Source organism: Herpailurus yagouaroundi, unplaced genomic scaffold, assembly GCF_014898765.1.
Source record: "Herpailurus yagouaroundi ecotype Mexico unplaced genomic scaffold, PumYag 180, whole genome shotgun sequence".
Taxonomy (NCBI): domain Eukaryota; kingdom Metazoa; phylum Chordata; class Mammalia; order Carnivora; family Felidae; genus Herpailurus; species Herpailurus yagouaroundi.
This window is the reverse complement of record NW_024412411.1, coordinates 15,890,337-15,903,458: the sequence shown is the minus strand read 5'-3', so window position 1 is coordinate 15,903,458 and position 13,122 is coordinate 15,890,337. Positions and strand designations below refer to the sequence as shown.

Here is a 13,122-nt window from a genome sequence, read left to right as displayed (position 1 = left end):
CTATCAATCACCTAGGTATTGATCCAGGTATACCTTGTACCCTCAACTAAATCAATTTCAAGGACAGAATGATAGGTTACATTTGTGTCCCAATACCTAGCAAAGTACCGTGCATGCAATAAATATTTACTAATAAAAATAAAGACAAGACAATAAAGACAATATGAAGACAAATCTACATATTCTTATATCTTGTACTCATTCAAAGGCATGTCAATGCTTTTGAAATTTTCTGATCAAAGTAACCAAGGAATGGGTAACTATCACAACCAAAACTAACAAGATGATATTATTATTAGCCAAATAGTTATTATTTCATTGTCTCCCAACATTTTGAGGGGGGCTATGTATATGTGTTTATGTATAAAACCAACCCACTGTAATGAAGATATAACAAGAAGTGAAAAGGTAGGAGTACACCCTCCAAAAAAAGATTACTTAGTATCGTGAGCAATAAAAACTAGATAGCACAGAAACAAAAGATGTTACAAAACATATGTCCCTGATTGTTTAAAAAGGATATATAATATGTACCCACTCAGGAGTGCAGCTGACATTTGAGATGGGATGTTCTTCATAATGCAGAACTGTCCCTTTACTGCAGGGTGTTTAGCATCCCTGGCTTCTTCATTAAATGCTTGCAACATCCCCCAGTCACTGCAACAACCATAACACCATCCACATTTCCAAATGTATTGGAAATCTATGCATCTATATTTGTGTACTTATGTATGTACATTAGAGGAGAAGGAAGGGAATAAAAAATAAATACTAAAATTACTACATGGTAAAATTACAGATGATTTTTTACTTTCTTTTTTATGCTTTTTGATACTTTCCAAATCAGAAATACATACCTAAATACAGTAAATAATTTTAAAATAAAACCTCCTAACATTTAGAAATATTGCTCTTGATATTATACGCCAACAATTTCAACTTAGTCTAGGAAGCAACAATCAAATTATAGAACAAAGTTACTTCTTAAGGATAAATTCAGTCTCTGAAAATATTTAAATCTTTAACTATTCTGCACCAGCCACTCTCTTATTACAGAAATAGTTGTATAGTAACTGTATCAACAAAAGGCTCTATTTAGATAAAGAGAAGAATTAAACTTATTAGATTATCATTAGTACCAAGAATATATTATATACAAATTTACTTTCCTTTAAACATAGTCAAAATTGAGGCATTAAAAAAAAATTGAGATATAAAAATGGGCTTTGGTCTGATTAAAATTTTGTGGTTAATGATAAAAAAATGTCCTTAATAAAGGATCAAAATTAACTTTTGATCCTTGTCGAAAGGAAAATTTCTTTAAATATCAATATAAATATCATAATTTTGATACTACTTTGGTTTTGGAAGATATTACTACTGGGGAAACTGAGTAGAATGAATACGAGATCTCTCCACCATTTCTTACAGCTGCATATGAATCTCTGTATGATTCATTCAAATAAAAGGCTTATTCCCCAAAACTACAGTATTTAAAGACCAATCTCTAGCACTGATTATATCAACCAAAATCAAAGATCATCTCTCCAGAAATTAACAATCTAAATGAGGCAATACACACACACACACACACACACACACACACACACCACACCACACCACACCACACCAAAGAAGTTTGTAAAATTTTACTTAGAATTTAAAGACAAGTATATAAATACAGATAGTATTTGGAGTGCCTGGATGGCTCAGTCGTTTAAGTGTCCGACTTCGGCTCAGATCATGATCTCACCATCAGTGAGTTCGAGCCCCACATCGGGCTCTGTGCTGACAGCTCGGAGCCTGGAGCCTGCTTCAGATTCTGTGTCTCCCTCTCTCTCTGCCCCTCCCCTGCTTGCATTCTGTCTGTCTCTATCTCTCTCTCTCAAAAATAAATAAACATTACAAAAAATTAAATACAGATAGCATTTGGGTATTAAAGTATACACACCATGTGGTAGTATAGAAAAGTATGTGCATGTTTAAAGAAAAAAAACACATTAAAATTCAAACCCACCATAGTATGCAGGGGAAGTATTTTTAAGTTTTTTAAAAAATAAGAAAGAAGAGCAGCACCCAGAATAATTTGGTGCTACTATTATGGTTCTCATAGCATACTATAATTTATATTCTAGTCCTTTTCAAACATTGTTATTTTTACTGTGACTCCTTCATTAGACAGCAAACTCCATTAAGTGTAAAGACTATCTCCATCCTGTCTACCAGCATATAGCACAGTAAGTGACATATGCTAACTACAGGGCAAAAATTAAATATTACTAATTTATAATAAAAAATTTATAGCTGAAAAGAATTGATAAATATAACTCTGAATTATATTCCCTCATTAGAGAATTCAACAACCTATCTTCAGATAAATAAATAATTTTTTAGTTGAAGTTTTCAATGTTGACTACCAATTCTATTAAACAACTTTAGAAGATTTCAATATAAATACATTCTAAATCATGAACTTGGCAATGAAAATTATATAATCTTGACTGTATATTTACCATAAAGAATAACAGACTAAACAACATTAATTTCATTCCTGTAGACTTACAGATTAAGAAGCCTAGCTAATTATGTTATTAAATATACTCAGACTTTAGAGATAGAACCAATGCTGTCCTGACGTCCAAGAATAATGACATCACAAAAGTTCATCTTTAAATCATTTTTCTATAAGAAATGACAACAGAAGCAGAGTATGAAATTAAATCAAAGATACAGAGAAAGAGATACACAGAAATATATATCCTATCAAAGATGAAGATCTAAGCTTAAAGGAAAAAAACAGCCATGAAGGACACAGGGCAGTGAATCACTTTCCTCCTGAAATAAATGAAATTAAGTCATGTATGACAGGAATAAACTGGGTGGCATCAAGGCTTTTTTAAACATTTAAGACTATGCTTTAAAACTGAGACAGAAAATATTCTGAAATTTAAGTAGCTTTCCTTCCCATTTTTTAAATGTAACTTGATTTTAAAAAGAGAAATGAAAAAGCACAATGAAACTTTAAAAGCAACAACAACAAAAAGAAAGGAATTACTTACCAAATTGGCCATATAAATAGTGAGCAGCCCTCTCCTGCAAATAATTTTAAAAAGATATAAAGTGAGATGAAGTATCAAATTAACTTAATAATCATGTTATCATTTTTTTAGAAATCAAAACGATGATCAGGAGTTGAGAAAAAGGTAGATTATACTGAACTAAGTTTTCTGTACCCGAACAATTGGATCTAAATAGATTCTACAAGTCATTCTGTTCAGTGGTCATTAAACATTCTATTTAGTGGTCATTAATTAAAATTATTTAAAATTACTATTGCCTTGTAATTAACAAGATTTACCATAGGGATCATTTCACAATATATACCAATATTGAATGATTACATGGTACATTTGAAAATAATACAATGTTAAGTGTCAATTATACCTCTAACTTAAAAAAATTACTATTTCCTTATATTAATAGAAAGTATAATTTGCTATTAGCCTATGTTTACTCTAGAGTTCTAAACTTAATAAAGAACCTTAAAGAATTCATCTTGCCAAGATGTCAAGGCCAAAACAATGCACATCGATTGCACAAAAATCAGGTCTTCTATCTGTTTCATACACAATGCAATTGTTCATTAGATGTTCTTACAAATCATACTAAACCACTTTGGTTTTAACTTCATTGTTAAGTGAGAAGTTAGGCACTAAGTGAACTTTCTAATGCCAAAGAACAAAAAAATTCTATAAACTTTAACTTTCCAGAAATATTGCACATTTATCAAACTTGTTTAATGAGAATTAAGGTAGAAACTCAAAGATAGGGATAACGTTCCACCCTTAATCACTTCATTTAATTATACTGCATGTAAGACCATGAATAAAGTAGATCCTATTCTTTAGGAAAGAAGTCTTTAACTAAACTAGCCCTGCAGGAGATCCTATGGGGGACTCTTGTCAGTGGAAAGCAGCAGAGACTACAAAGAACCAGAGACAACACCACAACTACTAAACCTACAGATAACACAATGACACAAAATACCTATCTTTCAATAATCACTCTGAATGTAAATGGACTAAATGCCCCAATCAAAAGACACAGGGTATCAGAAGGGATTAAAAAAAAAAAATCTATCTATATGCTGCCAATAAGAGACTCATTTTAGACCTGAGGACACCAGCAGATTGAAAGTGAGGGAATGGAGAACCATCTATTATGCTACTGGATGTCAAAAGAAAGCTGGAGTAGCCATACTTATATCAGACAAACTAGATTTTAAAACAGAGACTAACAAGAGATGAAGAAGAGCATTATAAAATAATGAAGGGGTCTATCAATCAAGAAGAGCTAACAATTGTAAATGTTTATGCCCCAATATAAGAGCTCCCAAACATATAAATCAATTAATACAGATATATTCAGGACTTTTCATCCAAAAGCAGTAGAATACACATTCTTCAAGTGCACATGGAACATTCTCCAAAACAGATCACACACTGGGTCACAAAACAGCCCTCAACAAATATTTGAGATCATACCATGCATATTTTCAGATCACAACACAATGAAACTTGAAATCAACCACAAGAAAAAATATGGAAAATCCTCAAATAACATGGAGGTTAAAAAACATCCTACTAGGGACGCCCCAGGTGGCTCAGTTGGTTAAGCATCTGACTTTGGCTCAGGTCACAATCTCATGGTTCATGGGTTCAAACCCCACACCAGGCTCCTCACTGGCAATGCAGAGCCTGCTTGGGATTCTCTCTCTCTCTTCCTCTCTCTCTCTCTCTGCCCCTCCCCAACTCTCTCTCTCTCTCTCAAAATAAATAAACTTTAAAAAAAAAAAAAATCCTACTGGGGCACCTGAGTGGCTCAGTCGGTTAAGCAGCCGACTTCAGTTCAGGTCATGATCTCAGAGTTCGTGGGTTCAAGGCCTGCATCAGTCTTTGTGCTGACAGCTCAGAGCCTGGAGCCTGCTTCAGATTCTGTCTCCCCCTCTCTGTCTGCCCCTCCCCTCCTTATGCTCTGTCTCTGTCTCTCAAAAATAACTAAACATTAACAAAAATATTTTTTTTATATCCTACTAAATAATGAATGGGTCAACCAGGAAATTAAAGGAGAAATTAAAAAATATATGGAAGCATAATGAGAATGAAAACACAATAGTCCAAAATGCAGCAAAGGCAGTCCTAAGAGGAAAAAAACGTAGCAATCCAGGCCTATGTCAAGAAGCAAGAAAGGTCTAGGGGCGCCTGGGTGGCGCAGTCGGTTAAGCGTCCGACTTCGGCCAGGTCACGATCTCGCGGTCCGTGAGCTCGAGCCCCGCGTCGGGCTCTGGGCCGATGGCTCAGAGCCTGGAGCCTGTTTCCGATTCTGTGTCTCCCTCTCTCTCTGCCCCTCCCCCGTTCATGCTCTGTCTCTCTCTGTCCCAAAAATAAATTTAAAAAAAAAAAAAAAAAAAAGAAGCAAGAAAGGTCTCAAATACAGAACCTAACCTCACACCTAAAGGAACTAGAAAGAAGCAAAGAAAGCCCAAAGCCAGCAGAAGAAGAAATAATAAAGATTAGGACAGAAATAAACAACATACAAAAAAAAAAAAAAAAGGTAGAACAGATCAATCAATCTAAGAGCTGGTTTTTTGAAAGAATGAAAAAAATTGATAACTCCCTAGCCAGACTTCTCAAAAAGAGCGAGGACCCAAATAGATAAAATCACGAATGAAAGACGAGAGACCACAACCAACACCACAGAAATAGAAACAATTATTAGAGAATACTATAAAAAAGTATATGCCAACAAACTGGACAATCTGGAAGAAATCCACATGCTACAAAAACTCAAAAGGGAAAAAATAGAAAATTTGAACAGACCCATAACCAGCAAAGAAATAGAATCAGTTATCAAAAATCTCCCAAAAAATAAGAATCCTGGGCCAGATGGCGTCCCAGGGGAAGTCTACCAGACATTTAAAGCAGAATTAATACCTATTCTTCTCAAGCTGTTCCAAAAAACAGAAACGGAAGGAACGCTTCCAGACTCATTCTATGAAGCCAGCATCACCTTGATTCCCAAACCAGACAGAGACCCCACTAAAAAGGAGAACTACAGGCCAATATTCCTGATGAGCATAGATGCAAAAATTCTCAACAAGATACTAGCAAATAGAATTCAACAGAATTATTCACCATGATCAAGTGGGATTCATTCCTGAGCTGTAGGGCTGGTTCAATATTCACAAATCAATCAACATGATACATCAAATTAATAGAAGAAAGGATAAGAACCATATGATCTTGTCAATAGATGTAGAAAAAGCATTTGACAAAATACAGCATCTTTAAGGTTTTTTTTTAACATTTCTATTTATTTTTGAGAGACAGAGACAGAGCACGAGCGGGGGAGGAGCAGAGAGAAAGGGAGACACAGAATCCGAAGCAGGCTCCAGGCTCCAAGCTGTCAACACAGAGCCTGACCCAAGGCTCGAACCCACGAACTGTGAGATCATGACCTGAGCTGAAGTCAGACGTTCAACCGACTGAGCCACCCAGGCAGCCCAACAGCATGCTTTCTTAATAAAAACCCTCAAGAAAGTCAGGATACGGGATGCCTGGATCGCTCAGTCAGTTAAGCGTCCAACTTCAGCTCAGGTCATGATCTCATGGTCTGTGGGTTCGAGCCTCGCATCGGACTTAGTGCTGTCAGCTCAGAGCCTGGAGCCTGCTTCCAATTCTGTGTCTTCCTCTCTCTCTGCCCCTTCGCTGCTTGCACTCTGTCTCTCCCTCTCAAAAATAAATAGATATTTAAAAATTAAAAAAAAAAGAAAGGGGTGCCTGGGTGGCTCAGTCGGTTAAGCGTCCGACTTTGGCTCAGGTCATGATCTCGCAGTCCGTTAGTTCGAGTCCCGCGTCGGGCTCTGTGTTGACAGCTCAGAGCCTGGAGCCTGTTTCAGATTCTGTGTCTCCCTCTCTCTGACACCCCCCCCCCCATTCATGCTCTGTCTCTCTCTGTCTCAAAAATAAATAAAGGTTAAAAAAAATTTAAAAAAAGAAAGAAAGAAAGTCAGGATAGAAGGAACATACCTTCACATCAATAAAAGCCATACACGAAAGACCCACAGCTAATATCATCCTCAATGGGAAAAAATTGAGAGCTTTCCCACTGAGATCAGGAACACAACAGGGATGTCACTCTCACCACTGTTGTTTAACATAGTGTTAGAAGTCCTAGCCTCAGCAATCAGACTACAAAATGAAATCAAAGGCATCCAAACTGGCAAAGAAAAAGTCAAACTTTCACTCTTCACAGATGACATGATACTCTACATGGAAAACCCGAAACACTCCACCAAAAAACTGATAGAACTGATACATGAATACAACAAAGTCACAGGATATAAAATCTCTGTACAGAAATTGGTTGCATTTCTATACTCCAATAATGAAGCAACAGAAAGGTATATCAAGAAATCGATCCCATTTACAATTGCACCAAGAACCATAAAATACCTAGGAATACACCTAACCAGGGGTAAAAGATGTGTACACTGAAAACTATAGAAAGCTCATGAAAAAAACTAAAGAAGACACAAAGAAATGGAAAAATATTCCATGTTCATGGATTGGAAGAACAAATATTGTTAAAATGTTGATACTACCCATAACAATCTACACATTCAATGTAATCCCAATCAAAATAGCATCAGCATTCTTCACAGAGTTAGAACAAACAATCCTAAAATCTCTATGGAACCACACAAGTCCCTGAATAGCTAAAGTAATGTTGAAAAAGAAAACCAAAGCTGGAGGCCTCATAATCCTGGACTTTAGCCTGTACTACAAAGCTGTAATCATCAAGAGAGTATGGTGTTGGCCTGAAAACAGACACACAGACCAATGGAATAGAATAGAGAACCCAGAAATGGAACTATTTATATATATGGCCAACTCATCTTGGACAAAGCAGGAAAGAGTATCCAATGGAAAAAAAGACAGTCTTTTTAACAAATGGTGCTGGGAGAACTGGACAGCAAAATGCAGAAGAATGAAACTGAACCACTTTCTTTCACCATACACAAGAATAAACTCAAAATGGACAAAAGACCTAAATGTGAGACAGGAAACCATCAAAATCCTACAAGGGAAAACAGTCAGCAACTTCTTTGACCTCAGCCACAGCAACTTCTTACCTGACATATCTCCGAAAGCAAGGGAAATAAAAGCAAAAATGTGCTGGATGTCATCAAGATAAAAAGCTTCTGCACTGCAAAGGAAACAACCAACAAACCTAAAAAGCAACCAGTGGAATGGGAGAAGATATTTGCAAATGACATATCAGATAAAGGATTAGTATCCAAAATCTATAAAGAACTTACTAAACACAACAACCAAAAAACAAATAATCCAGTGAAGAAATGGGCAGAAGACATAGACACTTTTCCAAAGAAGACATCCAGATGGTAAACAGACATATGGAAAGATACTCAACATTGCTCATCATCAGGAAAATACAAATCAAAACCACACTGAAATACCACCTCACACTGGTCAGAGTGGCTAAAATGAACAACTCAGGAGACAACAGATGCTGGCGAGGATGTGGAGAAACAGGAACCCTCTTGCACTGTTGGTGGGAATGCAAACTAGTGCAGCCACTATGGAAAACAGTGTGGAGGTTCCTCAAAAAATTAAAAACAGAATTACCCTACAACCCAGCAATAGCACTATTGGGAATTTATCCAAAGGACATAGGAGTGCTGACTTATAGGAGCCCTTGGTACCCCAATGTTTACAGCAGCACTATCAACAATAGCCAAATTATGGGAAGAGCCCAAATGTCTATCAATTGATGAATGGATAAAGAAGATATGGTATATATATATACAATGGAACACTACTTGACAATGAAAAAGTATGAAACCTTGTCATTTCCAACAACGTGGATGGAACTGGAGGGTATTATGCTAAGTGAAGTAAGTCAATCAGAGAAAGACAGATATCCTATGATTTTACTCATATGTGGAATTTGAGAAACTTAACAGAAGACCATAGGGGAAGGGAAGGAAAAAAGTTACAGAGAGGAGGGCAAACCATAAGAGACTATTTTTTTTATTTTTTTTTTTTCAACGTTTATTTTTGGGACAGAGAGAGACAGAGCATGAACGGGGAAGGGGCAGAGAGAGAGGGAGACACAGAATCGGAAACAGGCTCCAGGCTCTGAGCCATCAGCCCAGAGCCCGACGCGGGGCTCGAACTCACAGACCGCGAGATCGTGACCTGGCTGAAGTCGGACGCTTAACCGACTGCGCCACCCAGGCGCCCCAGAGACTCTTTAAATACAGAGAACAAACTGAGGGTTGATGGGGGTGGGGATTGGGCGGGTGGAGGAGTTGGGTGATGGGTACTGAGGAGGGCACTTGTTGGGATGAGCACTGGGTGTTGTATGTAAGTGATGAATCACAAGAATCTACTCCTGAAGCCAAGACCACGCTATATGTTAGCTAACTTGACATACATACATGCATACATACATACATACATACATATGGAAAGAAGTCTTTAATGTTTTAAGAGTTTAAGAACAGAGTTAAAATAAACTTTGGAAATTATAAAAATCTATTTGACTTTCAATTATTAGCATTTTTCATACTGAAAAGAAAAAAACCTTTATAAATAAAACAAGTACCAATATCAAATGATTTTCACTTAAATTTCATGTCAGGTCTTAATATTAACATGTCAATGAAATCTTGAAGTCCAACCCAGTCATACACAATCTTGACTGTTCATTATTTAAAATGGCTTAAGGGGCATCTGGGTGGCTCATTCGGTTAAGCGTCCGACTTCAGCTCAGGTCATGATCTCGCCGTTCATGAGTTTGGGCCCCGTGTTGGACTCTGTGCTCACAGCTTGGAGCCTGGAGCCTGCTTCAGATTCTGTGTCACCCTCTCTCTCTCTGCCCCCTCCCCTGCTTGTACTCTGTCTCCCTCAAAAATAAATAAACATTAAAAATAATTAATAAAATAGGGGCGCCTGGGTGGCGCAGTCGGTTAAGCGTCCGACTTCAGCCAGGTCACGATCTCGCGGTCTGTGAGTTCGAGCCCCGCGTCAGGCTCTGGGCTGATGGCTCAGAGCCTGGAGCCTGTTTCCGATTCTGTGTCTCCCTCTCTCTCTGCCCCTCCCCCGTTCATGCTCTGTCTCTCTCTGTCCCAAAAATAAATAAATGTTGAAAAATAAAAATTTTTTTTAATAATTAATAAAATAAATAAAAAAAATAAAATGGCTTAAGAAGATTTCTATTATCACAAAAGCCACATGGAGGCAGTATGGTTTCACTTAACAACTGAAGTTTGAAAATCAGAATTTTATTTAACTTTAATTCTCTGGTATTCTGTAATTTAATTTTGTCATTAAAATGAGGGAACAAGAGGTGCCGGAGTGGCTCAGTAGGTTGAAAGTCTGACTTTGGCTCAGGTCATGATCTCGTGGTCAGTCCATGAGTTCAAGCCTCACATCGGGTTCTATGCTGACAGCTCAGAACCTGCTTGGGATTGTGTGTCCTCTCTCTTTCTGCCCCTTCCCTGCTCGCACTGTCTCTTTCTCTGTCTCTCAAAATAAATATTAAAAAAAATTTTTTTTTTTAATGAGGGAACAAGACTAGTTACCTAACTTTAAACATAAAAATTATTTAACAAAAACATACATTTATCACCAATATAAACATAATGTTGGGTCTACTCGGGTTGAAAGGGGAAGGAGGTCTAGGCAAACCCACTGAACCAAACCCCACAGGCAATGACCCTGTTCAGCAGGTCCTAACACACCTCAGCAAAAACAACAGAATTCTACTGCTCCTCTAAAAAAGAATTTGAAAATCACTGCAAAGATGATCTAGAAGCTTCCTGGTAGCTTTCTTGTCTATGATTTCTACAAATGAATTGAAATTGTTCTTACTAATCTTTACCAATCTTATCAACTCCTACCAAATTCTAAATCAAAGATGTTCTTATTTTAAGTAAATTACATAAAGAAAAATTAGGGTAACATCAACATCTAAGAGTCACACATACACAGAAAAGTTAAAACCTTTTCAAGTGATACCTATCTTCCCAAAGCCGGTTACATATAAAGAAAAAAACATTATACTTAATTACAAAACCAAAATAAAAGTATATCTCTGCAATTTCAGTAGTAGTACCCAATCATACATTTCCTTATGAAGTGAACTACCGTATTTGTTCCACTAATCTAATTCCATCTCTAAAATTCAACAAATTATCTACCTGATAATATAACCGTTTATCTTTAACAAAGATTATCTTGTTTACCTTCACATTTTCACACACCCGCAAAAGTACCTGGCATATCTAATAGGCACTAAACAAATGGTTATGGAATTTCTAGACAAAGTGTTACTAAGAACCCAGCCTACTAGGAATATAGTAGAGACATAAAATATATTATAGAAACATAATCACAAAAGATATCCACTAGACAGGAGAAAAAAATAGTGATATCAATTTATTAGCAAGCAAAGATGTGATCAAGTAATTTACATTTGCATAAAATTTAATAATCTGCAAGGTATAATAAATATTTGAAAGCAAATTTTATCCTCTTAGAAGTCTTACAAAGTGTGATATAGACACTATTATCCTTTCTCTGTCAGAAAATTTATGTGTTTTAATAAAAAATATAAAAGTAGCACAAAGACAAGTTGGAATTAGAAGTCAGCTTCATGTTCTTTCCAAAGCACTGCTTCTAAGGTAGAAAATCTGTCCATTACTAACTTACCTTTAAATTCTGTAACTCACTGACTTTAGAATGAATAAAACCCTGACACACTCTTACTACTGGGAAAAAGCAGAGAATGTATTGTTATTAGATGAAATCCTATTCTGGTCTTAGGTTTCAATTTATTGTTCCCAAACAATGAGAAAGAGCATCTCCCTCCCAGCTTTATCTGAATTCCAACCCAGAACTAACAGCCTCAAGAATGAAAAGACAGTATCACTGAAGGGCATGATATGCTGTATTAAAAGCAGACTCTTTTTGATAGGTTTCCCAGATGTGGTGTCTTCAACCTCAGTTCCAGTGTCAATTTGGTAGGTGAGAATATCACAATATTGATTTATTTTATCACTTCTCCAGGGATGCTGAGTATCACAAGAAACTGGTAAGTCTATTAAATGCCATTTTACTATTAAACATTTGACTATATCTAGCCAAGATCTGAAGACAAACAGGTCACTTCCTTTTACTTGAGTAAATTCTCTCTAGAAACCAAGTTACCTATTAAAATACTACTACAACAGGGGCACCTGGGTGGTTCAGTCAGTTGGTTAAGCATCTGACTTCAGGTTGGGGCATGAGCTCATGGTTTGTGAGTTCAAGCCCTGCATCGGGCTCTCTGCTGCCAGCACAGAGTCCACTTTGGATCCTCGGCCCCCAACTCTCTCTGTCCCTCCCCGCCACACACACACGCTTTCTCCCTCAAAAATAAAAAAATAAACATTTAAAAACAATAAAATAAAATCGTAATAATAAAATAATACTACAACAGTTATGGGGAAGGAAGAAGTGCCAATAAGAACAAAAGGTGACCTAGGCCTGAATAGGAAGAGCTAGGGCCTAGAAAAACAATAACTTTTTAAATTTCCCAGGAGATTGTGACACTTTACTTCCATTCTTCTGTGAATCACTGGATTGACTGGAAGACAGGTGAAGCTCAGTGAACCACAAATAATTTTTTTTGATACAGGAAGGGGTGAATGTCTTCAACTTCTATGCAAAATTTAAGGAGGGGTGTGCACATCAAGGGGTACTGTCGAAAAAAGTGTTAAGAATCACTGTTTAAGAACTCTGTGTAATAAAAGTACCATTATTCCCGCAGGAAAACATTAAAATAATTAAACTTCCTTAACACCTCAGTAAATTAAAAGGTATCCTCACATTCTATTGAACTCCAAATTTTCTTATCTTTTAACAACATTATTGTGTCTAACTAGATGGACAATTCTCTTTTCTTTTTGTCTGGAAACCTTAATGTATATATTCTTTGGCTAACCTTCCAAAACTTTTTAAAAAAATTTTTTTACATGTATTTTTTTTTTTTGAG

At 36.5% G+C, this 13,122-nt stretch overlaps 1 protein-coding gene across 3 annotated transcripts in view; it reads right to left on the bottom strand.

The window, feature by feature from the left end:
* The window catches only part of TMEM135 (transmembrane protein 135), a 397,425-nt gene that overhangs the window by 263,544 nt on the left and 120,759 nt on the right, over positions 1-13,122 (bottom strand). For all 3 annotated transcript variants that reach the window (XM_040489574.1, XM_040489573.1, XM_040489575.1), the window contains one exon: positions 3,060-3,093. In XM_040489574.1, the coding sequence (XP_040345508.1) occupies positions 3,060-3,093 (34 nt within the window). The remainder of the gene's footprint in view (positions 1-3,059; positions 3,094-13,122) is intronic.